The sequence below is a fragment of the Hakea prostrata genome, chromosome 4 (genome assembly GCF_041222555.1).
Source record: "Hakea prostrata isolate BN-2017 chromosome 4, UWA_Hpros_2, whole genome shotgun sequence".
NCBI lineage: Eukaryota > Viridiplantae > Streptophyta > Magnoliopsida > Proteales > Proteaceae > Hakea > Hakea prostrata.
Window position 1 is genome coordinate 23,951,575 of NC_142603.1, and position 26,152 is coordinate 23,977,726.

General features: G+C 37.8%; 1 protein-coding gene across 1 annotated transcript; it reads left to right on the plus strand.

Moving 5' to 3' along the window:
* Positions 1–615: 615 nt before the first annotated feature.
* Positions 616–25,403, plus strand: LOC149018565 (exocyst complex component EXO84B-like). Its single transcript, XM_089152763.1, has 7 exons — positions 616–1,138; positions 4,509–4,606; positions 5,202–6,258; positions 7,697–8,212; positions 18,219–18,407; positions 18,494–18,630; positions 24,799–25,403. Exons 1-7 carry the CDS (start codon positions 965–967, stop codon positions 24,977–24,979), a joined length of 2,352 nt encoding a protein of 783 aa, XP_089008889.1. The 5' UTR covers positions 616–964; the 3' UTR covers positions 24,980–25,403.
* Positions 25,404–26,152: the final 749 nt, after the last annotated feature.

Here is a 26,152-nt window from a genome sequence, read left to right on the forward strand (position 1 = left end):
ATCCATGGGTTCTAGGTCAAACACCATGTCTTCTACTGAGATGGCCCATAGTTGGCTTCTTCCTTTACTCCGGGTCTTCAGACTTATAAACAACCGGGTTTCCGGATCAGAGTTAGGACTAGGATAGGGTTGAATTTCATACTAGCTCAATTACTTATGTGGGGAACGATAGTAGAGCACGTAGGTTGTGTACATCTTTGGTGGGGTACCGTTGTTGGGGGTTGCTTCCTTTTTCTCTGGTTTTCTTTCCACCATCTCTTTGAATTAGATTTAGCTTTGATAGTGATAGGATGTGTTTTCGGACAAGAGGAAAGAAATTTTACAAAGAATTCATAAGAAGAAAACTCTCCTAAATGATATAACTGAGAGAGATAAATAAATTCCTTAAAAAAAAAAAAGATAAAAAATATATCCAATCCATCTTAGTCTATTCCAATTCTTTAAAAACAAAAAAGTTCTATTCCATTTAGAACCCCATACTTAATCTCTATTTTTATCTTTAAACCAAATCTAGTGGAAAATTCATACCGGAAAAAAGAAAAAGGAAAAAAAAAGAAAAAAAAAAGGAAAATCTAGTGGAATTAAGCAGTCAAAACTACTCCTAGAGTCTACCGGTACCAAAAGTAATTCCAAGGATACGGAAACAAGAAGCATAGCTGACGCTCTCTTCCACTTTCTCTCTCTATTGCAGATTTTGTCTTCAAGACACGTTTTCTCGAGAAACCCATCTCCCTCCATGGATCTTTGTTGTTGGGAATCGTCCATCTTCTCCTTCAAGGTCTATTAATGGTTGATTACAGTAGAAATAAATGATTTGAAGCCCCAAAATTTGGTTCTAGAAATTTCATAATAGCACGCGAGAAGGGGGTCAAGAAGAGCAGAGCTTGATTTCACTGAATCCCCAATTCTCGGCTGATTTTTCGTGGATCGAATTCTGATTTCGAATTGAGAGATAGGAAGAGAGATGGCGTCGGCGAAGACGTCCCGGTCGAGAGGATCGATGGCGTCGGGGAAAGTAGTCAATGGAAGCGTTCAAGAGAATGGAGTACAGCTTGATCAGAAACTTAATCTGTTCATGAGTAGTGGATTTGATGCTGACGCTTATGTTCAGGCGAAATGTGTCTCCTTGAATGAGAAGGTCCATTTATATTTAGTTTTTAGTTTCTCAGATTTGTTGGATGAAGTTTGATTTTTGCTGGAATTGTCATCTGGTCAGAAAAATTGAGTTTGCTTTTTTAACCCGTTCAGGTTTTTTGATGAAAGAATTTGTTTCATTGATCAAATTAGACATCGTTCTTGTCAATCTTCGAATGGAGTCATGCTACTCTATACTTGCTGAGTACATCTAACTTTCCATTCCTGTCATGAAAGTTGTTTTCCTGCTTTATTTCTCATCGTTTGTGGTCATGAGTCTGTACCAAACCAAAAGAAAGGGCAAAAAATAAATTTTTTTTCTTTTTCTTCTAAAGATGGACGCGCCAAGCCCTCTGATTAAGGATAAGGCTACAGATGGATTTTTTTTTTTTGGTATATTACAGTTGGATCTTCTATACTAGATTGTGAGTGTAATTGCATTAAAATTGTACTCTATAGTGACAGTGAACTGTAGTTATGAACTACAGTCTACCAAGTGGGGTAGATGGAAGACCAGCTCTCAAGTTGATTGACTAAAAGGAATGAGTTCTTTACCACCAAGGGGTTGGTCAATTGGAAATGACTAACACCTAAGAGGTCCGAGTTCGACTACACATAATATCCATCTCCCTAACCCCCAATATATATATGAGAATCCTTTAAAGAAACGAGTTTTATAGCATCCTAGGGAACCTAAGGGAGTTCTGTGCCACAAGACCATGCTTGTAGATGCTAAAGTTGTTGAAACTTGTATATATATTCAAGGCTACGAGTTTGTTGGTCGTATTTTGGCCCCCTGGATGTAATGGTTCATGAAATCTTGAAATCTTGATATGTTGCAAACCCATCATGATCTTCTTTACCGTCCAAGGGAAGTACACCTTATTGTGATGTTCAGATACAACTTGATTTGGACCTGTGGATGTAGCTAGTATGTTTGGGCTACTTTCTATTTCTCACTTGATAGACCTTTCTTTTACCAGACTATGCTTTGATATGCCAAAGGGTGGCTAGACTTTTTATACTGTCCCTGTTAATACTGAGCTCTTTCTGTGCCTTTTATTTCTATTATTGGCTACTTCTGTTTTAGATTTTTTTTTGGGTGCTTAGGAGCACAAAAGGCTGCACCTTTCTAGAGTATCTGTATTGGCATAATAGCCTTAGTCTTATCTCTTGATAACTTCTACCTCCATTCTTGCCAATCTTCTTTCTGTGAAGGGTGTTTCAAGATTCTTGCCACTTTCTTCTACTGTAAAAGCAAGCTTGATTACTGTTAGTAAATGAACTATAACCAATTGAAATATAAAGATGAAGTACAAAGCGCTGGATGATTTTATACAATTAGTGTCATAGCAGTTGTATAATTGTCAGTAAGGGCAGAATTTACGCACTGTTAGTAAATGAACTATAACCAATTGAAATATAAAGATGAAGTACAAAGCGCTGTTAGATTTTATACAATTAGTGTCATAGCAGTTGTATAATTGTCAGTAAGGGCAGAATTTACGAGAGTTGATTGATCGTGCTTTAAAGTTAGAAAGATTTTTGGTTGTGTACTTGTGTAGGAGGTGATAGATTTGCAATACCTATATTAGTAATATGCTGAAGTATTACCTACTCTGATAGAAGATGGGATCTTATCCATATGAGGAACTACTTGGGAACACAGAAGGGAGAAAAATATCCATGTATGCAAGGCAGAGGTCTTAAGAATCATTTACTATTCTTGGTGTATATGAAAACAGCTTGGTTTAGCAGATGCTAATTATGGCTACCGCTTTAAGACAGGGTGCTCTGGTTTGGTGGTTATTTTCATCATTTTCGGTTTTGAAAAAGGAGATAAGTGGCAATTATAGGCTTTGGCTGATCAGAATTCAACCTGAATCAAATAATTTTGTTGGGGGGTGAGGTTGGGAGTAATCAGTCAGACTTGTGGATGGTTACCTACTTACCTTGGTCGTATGAGATTTTATGTTTGTGAAATAGGTAATAGTAGGTTCAGAGATGATGGACAGTTGGGATTTAAAAGAAGGTTCAGAGATGGTGTGAAATTTAGGTTGTGACTTCAAGTTCTTGAGTAAGATTTGGTTTTTATTCAAGTTCACCATTTAACAGCCTGAAGCCAAACCTAAACTTGTCTAGTCTACATCAAGTAGGTTGCATAAAAAATAACTTTTAATCCAGTTCTAATTCATGAGAAAGAATTCATGCTTGTATTCTGTTTTCGTAAGCTATAAATATGTAGCCAGTATTGGACATAGAAGTTTGGGTTTTAGAATTGCTGGTGTTCATTGGTTGGTTTGATTTATGTATTTATTTTTTCCCCTCTTGTTCCTCTTTGTTTGATTTGGTTTTTAGCTTCTAATTGAGGTTAAACTTTTTGATCTTTCCATATCCTTGTTTCCAATTCTTTGTCTCCCTTGTTTCTCCTCCTATTTGACGCAGAAGTTTTTTCAACCGACCACTCCTCCCCTCTCTCTCTGTTTTCTTTAACCAGCTTTAGCTTTCTAGCTCAACCCTCACTATCCACTCTTCATAACTTAGTGGATCCTGTTTCCATTTTCCTTTACCATCTGATCGTGATTACCAATTTATTGATCACTAAGGTGACTGATTACATAAGCTGTCTAGTTCTGTAGTTCTCTGAAAGCAATCTGTTCTATCATCGAAAGATCCAGTATCATAATCTCTCTGATTAGAACTTGGTTTCCAGGGATGGGAAATCCTTTTAGGTAGGTTATCTGTCTGTCTGATTCGATTTCACGGAGTCGCAGTTGGATAACCAACTCTTGTTTTCTGAATTTCTGAAGTTTAATGTGTACTCCTATGTACAGCCTCTGGGTGGTTCTTGTTGTAACCTACAGAACTGGTTTTTTGTTTAAAATTACATTGTTTTCATATGTATGTATAATTGTTGATATTTCTTCATCCTGATCCTAGTTTTAAGCTGATTTTTATTATGGACCCAAGACTGCCCCCATATGGGTAGCATGGCTGGTGGGTTGGGGTTTTCTTTTGTTTCCTTTTCTGAGACACACTGGGATTTCTGTGAAGAAAGCATAACTGCAGGTTTTTGTAGCAAGGATTTGCTGCTGTTATTACATTTGTTGATGTGTTGGTTCACTTGTGGATTGCCTTTGTTGACTTCTTTGGGGGTTGCTCTCCCTTTCTATCTCCCCTAATATAATTTATGAATGGTTGAGAAAGAAAAATGGAGAAGTGATTATTCAGTGGTATAAGTGTCTCATTGCACCATGCCATATTTGATATGTTTTGCATTAATAATCCATATCTGTGTCATTTTTGTTTAGTGTTAATGGAATTCATTGATTTTCTTAGGACTCTGCGTAACATGTTTCTGCGTCCTCCTACAGGAAATCAGGCAATTATGCTCATCTCTTCTAGATCTGAAGAAGGCTTCTGCTGAGGAAATGCGCAGGAGTGTCTATGCTAACTATACAGCTTTCATACGGTGAGTTTAATATTTCTTGCTATATCGTCCATATCTTTCCTTTCTACACCACATCTAGTGTATTATTTTACAAGTGACAATTAATTTAGTTTCCGGTCTGGAATAATTTTGCTGTCTAAATTTTAGAGTCTTTGACGAGTAGAATTTTTGATTTGGGAATGCAAATATCAAAATCCCTCAATCCTGGAGGTTATAGCATCCAAGAATTCAACCAAACACCAACATCACACACTCCAAAGCAACATGTTAAAAAATTATGCAAGTCATTAGTACTGCTTTCTCTGCTTTAGTATAATACTTGAGATTTTCCCATCAATGAGACTACGAGGTTCTGTGGAAACAAGCACTACAAGAGAATTGTGCTCTGGGGTCCATTGACTTTTCAGCATGCTTAGTGAACTAAACTAAACCTTTTTTGAATCTGTTGACTCGATAGATATATTGGCAGACCTAAACTATTCCTAACCTGATGTTAATTTTCATCTTTTTACCTTTCACCAATATGTCCGGTCTGACCATTGTTTAGGATATCAGTTTTATTTTACTTTCGGATTAACTGTTTGACATTATTGATGCGTTTTCTAACTATTTACAGCACATCAAAGGAAATATCAGATCTAGAGGGGGAACTTCTGTCTATCAGAAATCATCTGTCTACTCAGGCAGCTCTAATTCATGGTCTGGCTGAAGGAGTAAACATTGATTCCTTGTCCACCAATTTTTCTGAAGGTTCCAAAGCTCAGGGAGTATCTAATTATGAAGACAGTGAATCTTCTGAGATAGAGAAATGGTCTGAAGAATTCCCTAATCTTGTTGATGTTTTGTTAGCTGAGAGGAGGGTGGATGAAGCTCTAAATGCCCTGGATGAAGGGGAAAAGTTGGCCTCAGAAGCTAAAGAAAAGAAAACTATGAATCCAGCTGCACTCAAGTCACTAGAAACTGCCATTATTGAACGGAAGAAAAGATTAGCTGATCTACTTTCCGAAGCCGCTTGCCAGTCCTCTACTCGTGGTGGTGAGCTCCGTGCTGCAGTTTCAGCTCTTAAAAGACTTGGAGATGGACCCCGTGCTCACAGTTTGCTACTCAATGCTCATTACCAAAGATTTCAGTGTAACATGCAAAGTCTTCGTCCTTCAAGCACTTCATATGGCGGAGCATATACTGCCGCTCTTTCTCAACTAGTTTTTTCCACAATTGCTCAGGCTGCAAGTGATTCTTTGGCTGTTTTTGGTAAGGAGCCAGTATATTCCTCCGAGCTTGTTATGTGGGCTACAAATCAGACAGAGGCTTTTGCACGTCTTGTGAAGAGGCATGCATTGGCTTCCTCAGCTGCTGCTGGAGGTTTTAGAGCTGCTGCCGAGTGTGTTCAAATAGCCTTGGGTCATTGTTCATTGTTAGAAGCTCGTGGTTTAGCTCTTTGTCCAGTTCTCTTAAAACTCTTTAGGCCTAGTGTTGAGCAAGCATTGGTTGCTAATTTGAAACGAATTGAAGAAAGCACCGCCGCCTTAGCTGCTGCAGATGATTGGGGGCTCTCATATCCTCCATCTGTTACCCGCCACTCTAGTAGATCTTCAACTGCGTCTGTTGGTTCTGGGATGGCATCCCAATATAAACTTTCGAGCAGTGCTCATCGATTCAATTTTATGGTTCAGGTAAATAATTTGTTTTCTGCTTGAAGTCTTTTTTTTTTGGGGGTGGGGAGGTAAAATGCATGAAGCCTTATTCACTGTGGTGTGGAAGGGGTATGTTCCACTTCTTCCCATCTTGTAGTGAGGTGGCTGTGGAATTGTTGAGAGTTAGGATTGGTGCTTACTGGTCCCTCATTACCCTGCAGAAGTGGGATTTCCGCTAGACTATCACCCTTTTGAATGCCATAGTGACAGCAGCTCTGTTTTTAACTTTATTACTGTAACTTGCATGATCCAGTATGTTAGTTGTTATACACCAAACAGTAGTGCCAGCAACCCTAGGGGTTTTTTGTCACACTCCCGACACATAGCCCCCCCCCCCCCCCCCCCCCAAAAAAAAAAAAAATTTGACGAAATCTTGTTGATACTGAAATTGGCAAGGGATGTACTATGGTTTCTCTTGGTTGTGCATATAGCATATTACAACCTATTTGTATTTTTTTGGTAATTTTCCTGTTATTTGTCCAGGTTTTTCCTTTTCAAAGAATTAATGCATGGTTCATGTTTTGTGGTATTCGGTTGACCTGCTTTAATAACTTTTTTGCCTATCAGAAAGAACCAAAGGAGATGTCTTTGTAGTCCATGGGTGTGTGCATATCTAGAAGGAATTTCTGGATAAGAGGTTTGTCAGTCAAGGGTGATTGAATTTGTAAGACGAGCATCCAAGCTGGCATGTGACGTAAAAAAGCTCCCAAGCATGCCACCTTGAGATTCTTCTTGCGGTTGCTTATCACTAGGAGAAATCATTTCTAACAAAAGGAGAATTGAGGTCTTTTAGTTCCTGACGTACACAAATTATTGTGACACTCCACATCATCAGTTTTAACTTTGTGTCAATGAGTATCATTTATAGTGCTTTGGCATTTACTGAACTGTTGTTAGATCAGGGTATTATTGGTATTTCTAGAATTTGTGGTCCTCCTAAGATGAGTCAGTTGTAGTCTATTAAAAACCAGGTTTCTTGTTCATTTTATGGCAAAAATTTCATATTTCTGCATGTGTTTTTTTGATAGAACCTCGGTTTACATATTAAGCCTTGAAATATCATTTTTCTCTCAATGGTTTCTATGATTAGATAATTATTGTAATGTCACTCATCCTGGTTCCTGGTTATCACACCAAATCCACCCATGTAAATCTTTCCAGAGGTTTAATTGGCATAACATACCATAACTGCTTCATATTGAGAAATTTAGTGGTCCTATTACTATGAGAAATGAGTCAATATAATATACCATTGTGTGGTTTGTGGCCGTGATTGTTGAGCATATTTGGAGTTATGTAGTAGGACCTACTATGAGGGTTAGAACTCTAGTATTGCACAGGATCATCTATTTCTTCCATGGGTGTTTTTGATATGTCCAATTGATTCAGTTTACCTAATGGTCCAACTACCTTTCAGGATTTCTTTGAGGATGTAGGACCACTCTTGAGTATGCAGTTGGGGGGTCAAACATTGGAAGGCATGTTCCATGTGTTCAACTCATACATTGACTTGCTTATTAAAGCACTACCAGGTTCAATTGAAGAAGAAGGAAACCTGGAAGCTTCTGGAAATAAGATTGTTCGGATGGCAGAAACTGAAGAACAGCAGATTGCCTTGTTGGCAAATGCATCTTTGTTAGCAGATGAGCTGCTGCCACGTGCAGCCATGAAGCTATCCCCTCTGAACCAGGCTAGTGTGAAAGATGATCCCAGTAGAAGGGTTTCTAACAGACAAAACCGTCTTCCTGAACAAAGAGAGTGGAAGAGGCGTCTTCAGAGATCTATTGATAGATTAAGAGATAGTTTCTGTCAACAGCATGCACTTGATCTCATTTTTACTGAAGATGGTGATACCCATCTTAGTGCAGACATGTATATAAATATGGATGCAAATGTGGAGCAGCCAGAGTGGTTGCCGTCTCCAATATTTCTGGTATTTTTCATGATTTATTTTGGTTATTCATCTATTGTGATCTACTGTTTACTGATTGGGCAATTGTTCATATGTTTCTTTGTGTTCCATGTGCTTGAACTCTTTCTGTCTCTTTCTTTGTCTTGCTGTGGACCAGCCAACTGAATTTCATGTGTGCATTTGAATGTGATTTCCCGTAAGTTTAAGAGCAGTTATATAAAATACATTTAATGTGAAAATTGCTGCATTTTGACCAAGTGGTCATGGGTTTGAGTCTGGAAACAGTTTCTTTGTAAAAGTAGGGGAGGGTGTTACATCATGACCCTCACTTGTGTGCACTTTTAAATTGAATGTATTTATGTTGTTACTACTTTAGTTATCATTCTAGGTTCCTTATCTATCTTGCAATTGTGTGGTATTCAAATTCAGTGTCTGATGCATGTAAAGCTTCTGAGCCCCAGACTGTATCTGTATCTTATACAATGAGTTGACTTGAGCTGTCTATGCTTTTTAGGAACACTGGTTCAGTATGGCTGTGTGTAGCAATGTTTCTGAGTTAGAAACTGTCTTTTGTGTTTCTGTTATTTTTGGATTACTTAGTACCAACAGATGCTGTATGGTAAAATTGGGGATCTGTGACAACGTTAAAGGAGGGGCGAGGGTTGGAACGTTAAGGATTGGTGGTTGTGGCAGCAGAGCTATAGTAGTGTAGTAAAGGTGGATGTGGAGTGAAGGTCCTGCTTATCATGATTTTGAACATTTTTTCTTTTCAGTCTGTTCTTTTGGGGATTTCATTAATAGTTTTATTATTATTATTTTTTCCCCTTTTTTCATTCAGTTCATTTTGGAGAAATAAAAGTAACCTGACACCATGTACATGTTCTGTTTCAAAAAACACAAGCACATCAGTAAATTTTTTTTTGGTTGTTGTTGTTGCCATAGGTATCTGTTGTAGGACAGCCCTAGGAATGGGGTGTTCTATAAGGAACAGTATCTGGGGGGGCACTTGCACATGACATACTTAGACTCGGAATAGAAGAACAATACAGAATATAAATTCAGCAATCACTAATATAAGTAAAGTGCAAATATCTTTACCTTGAAGACTTAAAGAAGAAAATCAGATTTCACGTATGATCAATCCACACAGTTAGGCAAAGAGATTAGAGGGATTGCATTCAAAGTAATAAAAATTACAATAGGTCATAATGATCAATCTTCCATCAATCGAGGAGTAAGTACTACATCCAACGTAAAACCCTAGTTCCTAAACCAAACCAATCACCATGGGGCATCAAGCAATTATTCTAATGCTGGAACAATAAGGGAGCAATCACTCAAAAGTCAAAACAGTAGGAACGGGGCAGCAAGGGGTGTGTAGGGAATTAAGAGAGTTATCCCTGCAGAAAATAAGGTTGGAAACTAAAAGAAACTGGAGACGACAGTAGAAAAGAGACACTGGCAGAACGGGGCTGACGAAAGGTTATATGTAGAGAAGAGAGAATAAGAAAGCGAGAGGAGAAGAAAGAAGAAGCAAGGAGAGACAGCAAGGGGACTGTTGGCAGGTATGAGAAAGACGGACTAAGAGGCAGCAGGCCTGCCATGAGTTAGGTAGGATAGGAGAATATGGAAGCAGAAATGGAGGAGAGTAAGAATGACGAAAGCAGAAAAGAAAAGATATAAGGCAGAGGAGAAAAAGAGGTGGGGACTGGAAAAGCCAAGAGATGATAAAGAAGAAGGAAGAGAAGAAAAACCAGAAGATTACTAATGGCAGACAGAAAATTCCTGCCGTGAGTGTGTGGTAGATGAGGAAAAAAATTATGGGGAAGGGAGAAAAGGATTTTGGTGAAAAGAACAATAGGACCAGCAAGGGGAAGGCAGGGAGAGTTTCAAGCCAAGAAGAAACAGAAAAGACAAAGAGGAAGGTCTTTCGAGAGAAGGAGAAGAACTTCCGCCAGGGAGAGAGGGTTGCAGTCTCAAGTGACATAAAACCTAATTTTAGGGTTAGGGTTTTGGGACAATTCCCTAAAATTAAGGGTTTGCTCAGAATCTTCTAGCAAATAAATCAAAAATTTAATGGGATGCCTATGGGTTGCTCTGAAATATATGGGAGTTGGAGGGACACACTGGGAAACAATTTATCGGTTCTATTGGATGATGGAAAAACACATGGATTGTTAGCAAACTCTCATGGGTTGATTTTGAGATGTGTTTGCTGCTGGAACTTGAGGATGGAATGCTGCATTGGATCTGAAGATATGAAAATGCACCATGGCCCTCCCTTGGAGAACCATGACCTGTTTCCCACAAGCAATATTCAATTCTTATTCAATGAAAACTGAAGTTTACAACCATAGGCTAGCTTATTTATAGCTTTACCTTTATTATTATTATTATTATTATTATTATTATTATTATTATTATTATCATTATTTTTTTAAAATATCAAAATGGAACTTAATAAAAAAGAACTTAAACTCGGAGACTATTTGGACTCAACCAACTTAACTAGGGTTTCCTTTATAAGTTAGAATACCCTTTTACAACTAATTAATAACCACATCAATTAAAAGAACTCTTCTAGAAACAAAAGACGAACTTACTGTAGGAGTCCAACTTTAAAGAATGACTCCTAAGGACTTAAGAACTCAACTCACAAATCAAATCAAGACTTCCAAACAAAACAAGACTGAGAATAAAGAAATAAATTCTGAAATTAAAATCCAGCAGATAATTAAGGCTTAAATTTACCAAATTACACCTTCTAGGGTTTGCCCAGCCCTAGATGCACCATCTTGGTTGGGCCTTGGGGCCCTAGCCTGGGTTTCTGCAAGGTGCTGAATTCTGGTTCACATCAGCGAGGTTCTGAGTTTCTTTCTTTTTTCCCCCCCAATAATTTTCAATGCCTCCTTGGTAATTAGACGTTAGTTAAATAAAATCCCCTTACTAAATGTAATTTTAGTGAATAAAAGTAAACTTCCTAGACTACCTTTTCAATCAATAGAATAAAATCCAAGATATGAATTATTGTGAAAAAAGGGGAACTTCGTAGATTATGCTTGCAATAAATAAACCCATGATATACTTAAAGAAAAGTGAAGTGTGGACCACTTTCATAATGGTCCAAATGACCCTTACTAGTAAACCTATTCGTATGCCTTGCAAAACCAAGCCAAAAAGGTTCCGAGGTAGTCTCCTTTGTCTTTGGTAGTTGTGAGTGATGGGTGGATGTGTGATGTTCCCATCAATATCCTAAGCTACTTCATGGGGTTTTACATGATAGTCTTATCCATAAACCTCAGCCATGGTGTGGAACATTAATTGGATAAGGAAACTAATAAGGCTTCTCCTATACAATGATCACAATCTTGGTTTTGATGCCAGTTTCGACCTGGCCAGAAACTGAAATTTTGATGGAAACCTGGTACATTTCGAGCAAAGTTTTGACTCTAGGTTTCGAGGCTTCTATGGCCTCCATTTTATCTGATTTCTTGCCTCTTACCTATTTAAAGCATAATAAACATAATAAAATCTATAGTTTGCCCAAACAAACCACTAAAAGTTATCATTCAAGTATACTAACAAAACAGTTTCCGAGAAGTACAAACAGTGTTGCATACAAGCATAGATACATCAGCATATATGAATTGTGTGATAGAATGGTTACGTATACAACAAGTCAACAAAATACAATAACCAACCAACAACTAGAATGTCCTAGACTCCAGTTTTGTGTTAAGGGCCTGCTTGGAACTAGTGGATCCATCCCCTGTTTGTGGTAGTGCTCCGAGTACTAGATGAAAGGTGGCTATGAAGGTCGAAACCTAAGCTGTGAAATAGAAGTGGATCACATATTTAGACTGATAACATTGAGTTTTATTAAAGGAATCGGCTGAAACTGGTCGAACCCTAGTTTCGATCAGTTTCGGTTGAAATTTCGACCTGTATCGGTTGAAACGATGTACTTTTTCGATGTCTCTTAAGTTACATAGTTTTCTAGAAGTCCACAATTTTGTCCGAAGTTTCATTACATGGTTTTCTAGAAGTCCAAAATTTTGTCCCAAGTTTCATTACATAGTTTTCTAGAAGTTCAAAATTTTGTTCGAAGTTTCGGTCGTTTCGACCGAAATTAGTGCCATGCTCCTATCTTCCATATTTGTCAAGGTGTCCCTAAGAGGTATACATGTAGGATATGGTTTTGGAGAGAGGAATAAGGAAGGGATCCTAATTTTAGATTTTTCTGTTGCTTTTGATTTATCTATTGTAAATACTGAGTTAAAAGAGAGAGGAACATCTAAAAGGTCGGATATAGAAACCAAAGATTTCTTCCTATCTAGAAGGTCATATAAATTGTTGTGCAAGGATTGTAAGATGATACCGGGAGAAAGCTTAACCGCACAACATAGACGAGTGGTGATAGATACGTGCTTCACTCGACAATCTCATAAAAAGTGTAAGGTTAACTATTCTAGGGTTAGGTGGTGGAACTTAAAAGGAGATTGCTTGAAATCTTTCACTAATGAAGTAATCCAACTTGGAATGTGAGAATTTAAGGGGGACATTAATAAAATGTGGTATGCAATGACTTTGTGTATTAACAAGTTGGCTAAAGATGTCATAGGTAAATCAAAAGAAAAATACCATTCTTATTGAGAGGTTGGTGGTGGGATGGTGAGGTCCAAATAGCCATTAAGAATAAGAAAGCTAGCTTTAAGACATGGCAAAGGACTAAAGATGTAAAGGGATCTATAAAGGTATAAGTGAGCTAGAAATGAAGTTAAGAAATTGTGGGAAAAACAAGGGAGAAGAAGTAAGAAGATTTATAGAATGAGTTAGGCATGAAGGAAGAGGGGAAACTATCCATAAGATAGCTAAAATAACGGACAGGAAGAGTAGAGATCCAAACAATGTTAGATTTATTAAAAGCGTAGATGGTAAGTATTGCTACATGATGAGGACATCAAGAAGAGATGGGGAGTCTATTTCTCTAGCCTACTAAATGAACATACTTCAAGTATTCATGATTCGGTTGATTACATCATTCATTGTGGCACCAATTTCCAAAAATATATTCTTAGAATTCCGATGTCCAAAGTAAAAGAAGCTTAAGGAGGATGGAAGTAGGCAAGACACAAGGTCTTGATGAAATTCCAATTGAAGTATGGAAGAGCTCACGAATCTATGGGTTAGCTTGGCTGTCCAAGTTGTTTAATATTATTATGAGCATAAGGAAATGCCAAAGAATGGAGGAAAAACATTGTAGCCCAAATTTACAAAAATGAAGGAGATATTCAAAGCTACAATAACTGTAGAAGCATAGAATTGATGATTTATATTATGAAATTATGGGAGAGAGTAATTGAAACCTGTTTGATACAAGAAACCACTATTACTTAGAATCAATTCAGTTTTATGCTGGGAACATCTACAATGGAAGCTATTCAACTTATTAGGAGACTTTTGGAAAGACAGAAAGTGTACAAAAGATCTTCTTATAGTCTCTTTTGACCTAGAAAAAGCTTCTACAGTAGAGTCCCTAGAGCATGGATTTGGCAAGTGCTAGAGAGAAGAAATGTTGGAAGTAAATACTTGGACGTAGTTAAAGATAGGTAATGATGGTTTGGTGATAAGTGTAAGAATGTTTTTTTTTTTTTTTTTTTGGGTGCGGGGGGTGAAATGTGATGAATTCCTGATTATAGTTGTGTTTCATCAAGGATCAGCTTTAACCCCATATTTATTTACACTTATAATAGATGATTTAATCAAAGACATTCAAGATGAGGTTCCTTGGTGTATGCTTTATGCTGGTGATATTGTTCTGATGGATGAGACACAATCAACGATTAATATTGAGCTAGAATCATAGAGAGAAACTATGGAATCAAAAGGCTTTAAACTAAGTAAATGAGGATGGATTATCTAGTGGGTAACTTTGTTGTGATCGGCTGGATTAAGAGGTGGTGGAACGTGATGAGAAGGGTGATGTAAATCCAATTCTAGGGTTAGGGTTTCTTGAGAAGATTTCCTAGAATTCAGGATTCGCACAGAAACTTCCAGCAAATAGTTCAATAATTGTATAAGATGCCTAAGGGTTGCTCTGAAATAGATGGGAGTTGGATGGAAACACTAGGGAAAAATAGATGGGTTCTTATGAGATGATGGGGAAAAACGTAAGTAGTTAATAATTTCCCATGGGAACGGTTTTGAGATATCCAAAGTCAGTATGGGAAGTATGGGATTTAACAGAATAATGGAGAAGGGAAAATATTATTCCTAGATTTGATAGAAAAGAAGCTTATTAGTTTTTGGATCCATGTTTGTATGAGTTGAAAGCGAAAATTAGGGATTCTTTGAAGGAAAACAGTTCAAGAACCTAAAAAGACTTGGGCAACTTGATGGGGGCTGCTGTACTTGTTTGCTTGCTGGACTTGAAGAAGATAGCCTTGAATGCTTTGAAGATGCCAGAATACTGATGGTTGTTGATCCTTGAACAAATTTCTTACTCAACCATGGCCCCCTCAACAAGGAACCACGATCCTTAAAATCAAATTTTATTCAATAATCCGACTTAAAGAATTACAAAGAAAGAATAGGCTATTTATAGCCTACTAAAAGATTAACTATGAGGGATTTCCTTAATAGACTGGGATCCACCACATAATCTCAACCCTTGCAGTAGAATCTAAACATCTAAAGACGTATGCCAAAAGTAAAAGATCAAATAACTTAGGACTCTATCTAAGGAAGTTCACTTGAAAAAGAACTCCTTAGGACACTCAAGCTACTAACTACTAATAAGATAAATCCTAATTATAAGCGAACTTTTAAAGGATAAGAGCGCTTCTTGTAAAAGAATTTAACCTTATCTACAACTTAACTAATTCAAACACTACTCAAATTAAGAAGTAAAACCCAAATAACTCAAATTAAGAAGTAAAACCCAAATAGAACTCTAGTAATAAATCTGGTTTAATTCCAGCAATTGAAAAAGCCCTAAATACCCTTACTAGGGGGCCAGTCTATGAGGGCCTCTTGGAGCCATCTTAGGGGCCCCACCTATGATTTCAGCTAGGGGTCCAACTCGTGGTCACATCAGAAGGAGATTCCACAAAGCGATTATCTTAGTTACCTTGGCTTAATTATAAATAGAAAAGGTGATGTAGAGGATGATGTGTCCCAAAGAATAAAAATAGGGTGGATGAAGTGGAGAGGTGCGTTTGGGTCTTGTGTGATCAATGTACTCCTTTTAAGTTCAAAGGAAAATTTTGTAGGACCATTGTGCGACCTGCTATGATAATGTTGTAGAGTGTTGGGCTGGTAAGAAGCATTATACATATATACTAAGTGTAGCAAAAATGAGAATGCTGAGATGAATGAGTGGCAAAACTAGGAAGATTAAGATAATAAATGATCATATTGGAGCTACTACAGGAGTAGCTCCGACAAATGATAGTTTATGAGAAAGTTGATTGAGGTGGCACGTCCATGTTCACTAGAGGCCCTTAAATTCCCTTCTATAGAGAAGTGATTGCTTCCCGATTGAAGGAAGTAAAAGAACTAGGGGCAGACCTTAGATAACCTAAAGAGAAGTGGTGAGAAGGGTATGCATAGCGTAGACCTTGTATCCACTACGGCCTTAACAAAGTTGATTGGAAGGTAAGAATCCATGTAACAAACCCATTTAGTTGGCACAAATGCTTGATGGTGGTTGTATTTCTCTCCAAATGTGGTAAAGTAATATATCTCATTTTCTCATTTATTTCTTCTCTTCTTCCCACACTACCCCCCCCCCAAAAAAAAAAGTGAATAAAAAAAGAAGAATAGGAAAAAGGAAAATTATAACATAAGTCACTTTTGAACTATTCAAGAAATCTATTTTTAACCTTGATTTAGAAAACCTTAATTAAAAAGGCAAAGACCAAAACTAACAAAAGACTACAAATTCTCGTGTCACTACCTTGGTGACGGCAAGACACATTGCACCTTTAAATTTAGAGATAATCACTGTCATTCCCCCCCCCGTAATATAGCTTAATTGCTATTTATCCCTTATAATTTTTGAAATTACTAACCCAACCTTAGATTGTGCTTGTAATTACTAATGACCCCCTTGCCATTAAGCTCCGTTAGTTAAATAATGACATGGCATCTTTGATTTATTCAAAAAACCCCAAAATAACCATGAACTTTTATTTTACTTATTTACACTTATATTAAATTACATTACTACGCTTAGTATTTAGGGAAAAAATTATCCTACACCTAAAGGGCTAAATGGTTCTCTTATTGAAATTAAAAAAAGAAAATGAAAAAAAAATTTGTCTTCTTCTCTGACCTTGCTTGGGAAAGGGGAAAAAAAGGTCTTTCTCTTATTCTTCTCTTATTTTATTTTATTTTATTTTTCCTTGGTAAAAAGAACTTGCCCGGTTCATCTCATCTTCCCCCCCCCCTGGTGAATTTTATTTTATCTCATCAGACTTTTTGGAATCTAAATTGTCAAGATACAGGGGTAAAATTGGTATTTCATATGGTATTGTTTTTTGGCTTCATAAATCTAGATGGGTGAAAATGAAACAGATATTGAACATTCAACCATAATGGTTTCTAACACTGTTAGAATTGAAGGGGGGGGGGTGCAATAGGAATTTCATTAAGAGTAGGGTCCCTTCAGTAACTAAGCTATAGTACATGGGGGCAATAATAATTATCCCTTACATTTATAATAAGATATCTGGAAAATATGGCCTGGGGTATGACAAAAGGTGCTTGCTATTGGCGCTTTAATCTTGCCAAGGTGTCACCTAGGCATCGAGGCTGTTGGACACCATTTTTCACTTTTGAAAAAGTGTTTATTATAGAAAATGGGGGAGAAGCAAACGAAAGAAAAACAACTGTCAACCTTTAGGCAGCTGATTGAACAAGGCTTCATGTTAGTTACCATTAAGAATGATGCTCCAAATTTCATTTTTTTCGTAAAGAACCAAAGACCCACCCTATCAAACTTTGTCCAGAACTCACGATTTATGAAAAATCAATGACACCGCCCCTTATCAGAACCTGTCCAGAAGTGGGAGTGCTCTTAGATACTTCCCTATCCTATTTTGGGAATTCAGAATAAGCATAAGAGGTTATTCTTGATATCATCTGATTAGGTTGGCCAAACCCATTATGCCAGTAGCACTTCAGTTTCACTGAACTTTTTGGCATGTCCAAGGATACTAGTAAGGAAATAGCTAGCAAAGCATATTTCTAGAAAGAGAAGAATGCAAACAGAGGAGGCTGATTGGATGATGAACCTCCAGTATTTTATGAAGCTATATGTAGTTCTTAAAGTAGGCATGAGTTTCAGAATCCTTAGCTGACAGATGGACCCATCAAAACACTTTTGAGTGTAAAATTGGCATGAAAACATGGAAACTTGACCAATCAAAGCTCATACCCAAAAACTTATAAATGAGTAATACAAATGACTGAAACGAAAGACACTAATGAATCATAGCTAATAATGGCATGTAGACTGAACTTTCTTTTTTAATAGAACCACAAGGGTCTATGTGGCGATCCCTCTTATATGTAGGCTAATATAGGGCAACTTTGGAATGTCTCTGCATCAGTTAATGACAAGCTTTAAGAACTCTGCAATTAATCTGGATTGTTAGAGTCTTAGCTTCCTTCTTTTTATTTTATCCTTTTTGACTTTTTTTTTTTGGGGGGGGGGTAGGGTGGTTCGCGATGGAGAAGTGATGATATTTTTGAGCTTGAACAGATGCTTGTAAGACCTGTTAGTGACTGATCATATTTCTAGAGAATAACCAAGAACTCTTATTATTCTGGTATCCTCAATTCTTATCCCAATAATGCTTGAAGGCTAAATTATTCTTATCGAAACCGAGTAACTTTTAATTGAGCTCAGTAATATATTTTTTTTCTTGTAATTGTTCTCCTGATGTGTTGCTTTTAATGATTTTAACATAATTGTATTCCCAGTGTTTTAGTTCTTATGTGGAATAGTCATTGTGACATTCAGGAACTTTTTTCTAAATTGAATAATATGGGACACATAGCAGCAGATATGTTTGTCGGCAGGGAAAGGTTTGCGACTATTTTATTGATGAGACTCACAGAGACTGTCATCTTATGGCTTTCAAATGACCAAACCTTTTGGGATGATATGGAGGAAGGGCAAAGGGTTTTGGGTCCTTCTGGCCTTCAACAGGTTTGATGGATTTGGTGTCTTCCACTGTATTCTGGTTCACATTGCTTCAGAACCTAATCTTGGACTGTTGGTGGATTTTTGTGCAGTTCTATCTTGATATGAAGTTTGTCATCTACTTTGCAACTCAAGGGCGCTATTTATCACGTAATTTGAATCAAGTTATTAATGACATCATATCTAGAGCCATGTCAGCATTTGCTACTACTGGAATCGATCCAAACAGGTGTGCCATTATTTACTACATTTTGGCACTTACAAACACATCAACTGTTCTTGTTTCTGTTTGGTTGATTTGTCTTGTTACTTGCATGGCTTGTATGATTGACGTTTACCTTCTGCTTCACTCTAGCATACGACAAAGAATTAAACCGTAACATATTGCTTATATGAAGTAATCAAATTGAAAGTGTTGGTTGAGTTCAATTGGGAATCAAATCTAATACTTTCTCTACTTAAAATTGCTGATGTTGACCCTAGATGTTCTGTACAAAGCTCATGCCTTTAAAATACTTCCCACAGTTAATATTGAGAACATACTTTCTCTTCTTTGTATTCTAACTCATCATTCATATCCTAAATCAATTCTGAGAATTTACAGTTCAACTGGCATAGTAAGCTTAATGCCCCTATGTTTATCTCCAAGGAAGAACCAAGCTGCTGTTCCAGTACACGTTAGTAGCAGGCTGGATTATGCAGTTTCTGATGTATTTGCAATTGTTTTGTACTGAAGCAACCCACTTTTTGGAGTCCCGAGATGCAATACAACCAGACTGGTTCAATTAGGGTTCGAGGGGCTAACTAGCTACTTGGGTGTCTTTGTAGTAGTAAACAGTTTGGGTTATGGCATAGGTGCAGTTTCTGATATAACACTATCATGGTTAGACTGAACAACCCACCTTTTGGGGACCCTAGCTGAAACACTACCACCCTAACCTGGCTTTATGTGTGTCTTTGCATTAGTAGGAGGCATGGTTGTCAAAGTGTTCATCTAGGTGGCAAGGCGGTTTTTCAACCACCTTGTTTTGAACTGTTTAATTGACGCCCAAACTGCAAAGGAACTCCAAGGCCCAAAGTGCCATAGGATCTATTTTTTTGCTCCGAGGCGCTGCCACCACACCCTTGTGGGGTGGCCTCCTTGGACCTCTGCCCACTCACCAAGGAGTGGGACTCCCATGCCTGTCGGCACAAAATGTGAAGCATGAGCCATACTCGATATCAAGAATCAATGAATCAGTAAATGCCTAGGCGGACGTTTAGACAACCATGGTATGATGAAATGAACTTATGTTTGTGTTTTTTTTGAATAATTTTTTATAATTATGATTCTTGAATGTTTTTTTTTTTGGATGAATGTGACTATTGAATATTTGTTTAGCTTATTATAGAAAGTATTGTATTGCAAAATTTTGACCCAACCGCTTTGGTCACCATGGTGTGGGAGATCTCGGCGAGATCTCGCAAGATATCTGGTTTTTTCAAATAGGCGAGACGAGATGGAGGTCGAGAGCAGAGAGTTGGGATATCTGGCTCGAGATCTTGCCATATCTCGCCTTAGATCTCGTTGGAACTCTCAACTTTGGCTTCTTTTTTTTTTCTTCACGTGCAACTACTCTTAGCACATCTACAACATCGAAGGAAGATCAATCATTCTTTGCTTGTCTTATTAACTTATGATTTAATGACTTTTATAGAACTTCTAATGGTTGTATAGTTTTATTATTTTATTCTGAAAATTGAGATTGTGATACTCATATGGATGGAATTTTGATAACATTTAGGTTACTTGATGCATTTGATACACTTGCTTTTCATTTATATGCCTTAGAGGTTCTATATTACATGTTGTATAACCTTGCATTCTCTAATTCTACAACATTTCAGTTTCACACTATGGGTAGACTTAGAAATCATACATAGGGTTGTTTTCTGACAAATCCAAGGCCACCAATGTGTTTAAAAGGCCTAAATAGGCTAAATATCAAGTTTCAACCCAATTGGGACCCTAAAACCCACTGAGATGGGCCACCGAGTTAACGCCAAAAAATTGTATATCTTGACCAAGATCTCGGTTTTTCAAGGTGGCTTCTACCATGTTGGTCGACTTATTGCCGCCTAGGCGCCGCTTTGTTGCCTATCGCCTAGGCGGAGCCCTAATCAATTTGGTCACCTTGCTGCCTTGACAACCATGGTAGGAGGTTTAATTATAGAATATGTATTGCAATGATGGTTTGATTGAAACAACACACTTCTCGGATAAAGGTAACAGCCCCAACCTGGTTGTTGGTCCAGTAAAGGTTGGAGGGGCTAATTAGCTACTTGGATGTATTTGGGTATGTCTTACTCCAATATAGGAGATTTACTTGGGTCATTAGTTTCTTAATTTCAGAAGGAGGTTTTAGTCCATTTTTAGGACCCTTCTGCTTTAGAATCTTGAAACTAAGATCAGAAATGGAATGGAAAAAGAAATTCTGAGTTGGTTTAACATACACTGTTTGGTGCATGTCTGGCACCAAATTGGCCAACTCCCCTTTGAAATCAACTTAGGGTTGATGGATATGGGTGTTAGGCCTTTATTCAGCAGGTTTATATGGTCATGGGCTAATTGCATGGGCCCAAGTTTAGTGTTCAGGCCAAGTACGAAAATATGTTTTTATTTTAGTATCTGATTATGTAAATTCTGCCCAACTTTAGTTATAAGGCAGAATAGTCTTTTTTATGTTTTTAGTTTAGTTCAAGTTATGTTTGATTCAGTCTAGCATATGATAAGGAGTCCTTTTGAGTTTAGTTATACAGTTCTATTTGAATTTGGATTAGTTTGTTGAGTACAGCTAGGAAAGTCAGCAAAAGGGATAATTTCTGGTGCTATGTGAGTGATCTTGATTCCTTGAAACAAGTTCAGCTCCTGATAAATATGTAATAAACTGGGCAAACACTACATTGTAAACAAAAGTAAAAACTGATTTAATGGGCAGCCTAGCGATAGACACTTAGATGAATGAAGATGTTCAAAGCTCCTACCCTCCAACTTGATAGAGCTAGCTGACTGCTGAAATGAGTTTAGTCCAAGTGAAAATTAAAATGTAGAAATTAAATAATGGAGGTTAAGAGATACCAATTCACATAATCATATGCCTTGGGCATATCAAGTTTGATTACCTTATAACCTTGCATACCTAGTTTTGGCTTTGAACTGGAATATTTAATGAGCCGTAGTGATATGTTGTTACGTGTTTGCGTTTGACAAAAGCTGACTGAAAAGGTGAAATGGTCTGTAAAAACGGCCACAATCTAGTAGCCATAATCTTTAATATTATTTTGGATAAAACATTGCAGAGTTTAATATAGGTCAAGAGTCTTAAGCAAGATTGCATTAGGTCGTTTGGGAATGAGGGCAAGGGGTTATGATTAAAACCAACAGGTAGCTCCTGAGATTGGAAAAGGGACAGGCTGTCACTGAGGGTGCTTTCAATTTCTCAATACTGAAAACAGCATCCTGAAATTGAAGAGCAGTGGCAATGGACGGATGAAAGATGGGTCCAAGTTAGAGGCGGCAGTGAAGAGGTTTGAAAAATGTTCTGCAAACCTTCTTTCAGTTAAGGTGTCTTAGTGAGAACATTCCCACTTGAGTCCTTGACAGCCCAAATCAGGTGATACCTTAGATTGATCTTGGCACAAGAATGGTAGGAAACGCTACATTCCTGTGTGCCTTTGAAATATAATGGTGTGTAGATTTCTGCAACCAGAAAGTCAAGTCAATATGAAGGATTTTTTGCAATTGAAGGTATGAATGGTCGATAGCCTCTAACTCCAGAGAAATGGGCTTTGCAGATTTTAGAGTCTATCATGTCTAGAATCTGGGTTTAACAGTCTCTAGTCGTCCAAGCACCGAATGATTCCAAGTCTTAAGTTGACCAGGAAAGCTAGACAGTTTCTATGGAGACAAACCTAGTCTGATTTTGTAAATTATAGAAAATTTGGATATGTCCATGCCAGTTGATGCTGCTGAGAAGAAGTATTTAAAAGGATAGGATGGTGGTCTGAACCTGATGTTGGTTGGGAGTTTAGAGTGGTGTGTGCCAAAGTGAAACCAACCATGGTTGGCAAAACAATGCTCCAGGTGTTCCATGATGCAGAAAGGCGGTTTGTGGTTATTCCTTTAGGTGAACGAAGATCCATGAGATTATATTTGTGAGAAGAAGAATGCAAGGCTCTATAGGTGGTTTTTGTTTTTAGACTACATAAATTCCACACTAAATATTCATACTAAAATAGAGGAACTACACAGAATTATAATAATGCAAGTTCAAGGAGGGTGCCATGAAACGTGGACTCAAGTGAACAACAGTAAATGCAGGAGTAAGTTTTGAGAGAGTGGAATAATACAGAACTGATGATGTCGTAAGTTGTAGAGGTGCTCACTGCATCCAGCATCCTTGTCAGTTTGTAGTTAGATCCAACAGTCGATTTTCCATTACACTAGTAGGAGAAGAGTCGGTAAAATGCTCATGTTCTCCAATCGCTTATTCCAAGAAACCAAAGGTTTTCCAAAGCTGGAATAACTGATAATTCAAACTGTACTCATCAAGCTCCCGGTTGCCTAATTTAGAACCAGAAGCAGGAAAAGGGGCTTCCTCTGACAGATAAACTCACTTTAGAGAATAGAGATGTCTAAACATCTTCACAATGTTGCTGTACAGGCTCATACATAAGCTTGAGTTTAAAAAAATGAACAAACAGCCAAACTTGAACATGGTAAACTTCCAGCGACCTGAACAACTTAGCCAGTGACCATTCTTGTCTTCCTTTTCTTCTTGTCAGGAGACCATCTAGATTTTCAAGCAGAAGACCTTGGTGGCTTGAGGAAGAGGAATGCTGCTGAAGGCATTGCGAGTCTTGTGACTAAGACATGAGAAACTTCCAACTGAGCACTTTAGAATGAAAACAAGCAGAAGTATCAAATACAATACCAAAGAAATTAAGTGACAGTTAAACTGAAATAATCCAAAAATGGGAAAACTCAATGAGGGCTATGGGCATAGTTGTCAAGGCGTCGCCTAGGCGTCGCCTAGGCGTCGCTTAATCGTCGCCTCGGCGTCTGGGCTCCTTCGGAGCGCCTCAAATTGGCGTCGCCTTATTTTTAGGCAATAAGGCGTCCGCTTTTTTTTCTTTCTTTTTAAAATCACGAGAAAGATGCCTAATCGAAGGCATATATTGAAATGCTTATTAGATTCCGATTGTAAAGTATCTATTGTTTGAACCTATATGCATATGTATAATGACGTTACATGTGATCAAATGTTAAAATAAAAATAAACAAAATTGAAAGAGAATAAGTTATTGACTCAAGTCTCACACTCTCACTCTCACTCTAATCCCTAATCTCTTTCTCTCTTCCTCTCTTCTTCTCTTCCATTCCCGCAGCGACACTCCGGCAAGCAGTGGCCAGTGACAAGTAACTTCTTCTCTTCCTTTCTTCTTGCGACTTTTTATTTAGGACCTATTATGTGTGGTTTGTAGTATGTTGGATGACTTGAGGTAGTCTGATATTAGTTTTTTTTATTAAATAACATATGATAGATTTAGAGTGAATGAGATGTACACTAAAAATTTCACTTAAAACGCCTCAACCGCCTCAAAAGCGCCTCGGAGGGCGCCTCGTCGACTCATCGCCTCAATTAGCCTAAACCGCCTTGCATCGCGTCGTCGCCGTGACAACTATGGCTATGGGTCTAAAGGTAAACAATTGAAGAAAGACAAAAAGACCAAAAAGGCACTGACAGAAACCAAGGAGAACACAGAAAAAGGAGGTGATTTCACCCGTGTTGAATAGAACCTGAATCTGCCAAAACAGAAGACCAACAAGGAGGTAAAATGATGCTAGATTTCAATGATGAGTACAAAAGCTTAAAAAGAGAAGCCAGCCCTGAGAAAGCACTGCTAACTGATAAAAGCCCTGAGAGGTTGGTGAAAGACCAGGCCACCCAGGCTTCTCTGATTAACTGTGTTTCTCATCGGAATGAGATTCCAGTTCTTAGTCACCCCTGGAAACTTGATTTATAAATCAGACCTACCATTGTCTCAAATATTCTCTATAACTATGCATCATGTAGGCATTCAGCAAGCAACTTGCCATTTTTAGGTATGGGTTCAGGTGAGATTCTTCCCCCACCTGATGACCAAATGCCATCTTATCCTATTTCTCTAATTCTTGATTTGGTGCGAGGTTTCTGTGACTAACAACCTAGTTGGTTTGTTTTATTTATGTTTCTTCCTTGATTCTTTTTTTACTTTTCCCCCTTGCATTATTGTTTCTATTTGAACTTGCTTGAGTCAACATTTACTGGCTCTTTCATGCTGATTTTCTGGAACTTAATATCTATATTTCTGTCAGTGTACTGCCTGACGAAGATTGGTTTATAGACGCCTGTCAAGAAACCATAGACAGGCTTACTGGAAAAGCAAGAGCTATCAATGGAGATCGCGATGTCAACAGTCCCAGGGAAGTTAACAGCCCAACTGCATCTATATCTGCACAATCTGTTTCATCTCTCAGGTCTCATGGGAGCACCTAGTATGCTGTCTTCACCCTTGTATATTAGAGAGCAATGCAAAACCAGTCTAGGAGAAAAAGGAGCCACCTGGCTATTTTATTGACCAGCCATCACGTGCTAACGTGTTTTTCTGCTAACGCTGCTGGGGTTTTTGGTGCTCAAATCCTTGTATAATAGCAAGCATTTATCTTCCCCCCCCCCCCACCCCCCACCAAAATTTCCGTTTTGTTTTGGTATTAATTCAAGATTTTTAATTTCTTTACCTCTTGCTTGTTTGGTTGTAAGTTAAGAGAATTCTTTCTTCCCGGTGTTGGATAGGGTGTTCTGAGTTTGTAAAAATGTTGACAAAGCTGTTCTAAGTACTCACACTAGATTGTATCATTCTTTCATGATAAGCTTAGTTCATTTTTCACGTACTTCAAATCACATGAAGATTCTTGTTTTAGATTCTCTTGAATATTATTCTTTCTGTGAAGGCATTGTTGATTTTTTTGCAGTAGAAGACTAAAATGATCATGTACAAGGCATAAGAAATAACAACAAATGACCAATGCCAAAAAATCTTGACTTTTGGACTTCAGTGACTTCGGAACAGAGTTGAGTTGTCTCAGATGGAAATGGATGATCAGCTCATTGCTTGACAAGAGGTGGATGCTAACACAACACATCCAACGGAAGAGTAAAGAGTGCATGAGTGGCACTAGTCAGAGTGAAGTGTCCTTAAAAATCAAGTCTAATAATATTCACGATTACCCAAAAAAAAAGTCTGATAATATTCAGAGTGTGTTATAGTACTGCGCCAAAGTGAGCTCCTGTTGTTGCAATTTTGCTGAGGTCCTGCGTAATTAATGCGCAGGACCGTCAAGCGAGCCGTCCGATCTAATCGGATGGCTCGCATCATCCTTCCATTAAAATAATGTAAGCAACCTGTTAAAGCAGCTTTTTGGGAACGGTTCGGTCTAATGACGCTAAACCAGTTCGAGTTGGGCGGTTCGACTTTCTCTTTTGAGTTGTAGTATATGTTATAAACACGAACACCGCCATACAATTGTTTTATACCTTTAACAATTGTTTTATACCTTTAACAAAATACAATTGTATATGATACGATATGATTTCAAAATGCGCCACAAATACGTTTTCAAATTTGAATCACAAAAGCGTTTGTTTTCTACATCTCGTGTTTCATTTCAA

Bases quoted from the DNA above. Each gene is read 5' to 3' on its own strand.
- LOC149018565 (XM_089152763.1), top strand. From the start codon at position 965: ATGGCGTCGGCGAAGACGTCCCGGTCGAGAGGATCGATGGCGTCGGGG. The intron at 1,139-4,508 runs GTCCATTTATAT...GTCCTCCTACAG, and splicing joins GTGTCTCCTTGAATGAGAAG to GAAATCAGGCAATTATGCTC. The intron at 18,408-18,493 runs GTTTGATGGATT...ATTTTTGTGCAG, and splicing joins GTCCTTCTGGCCTTCAACAG to TTCTATCTTGATATGAAGTT.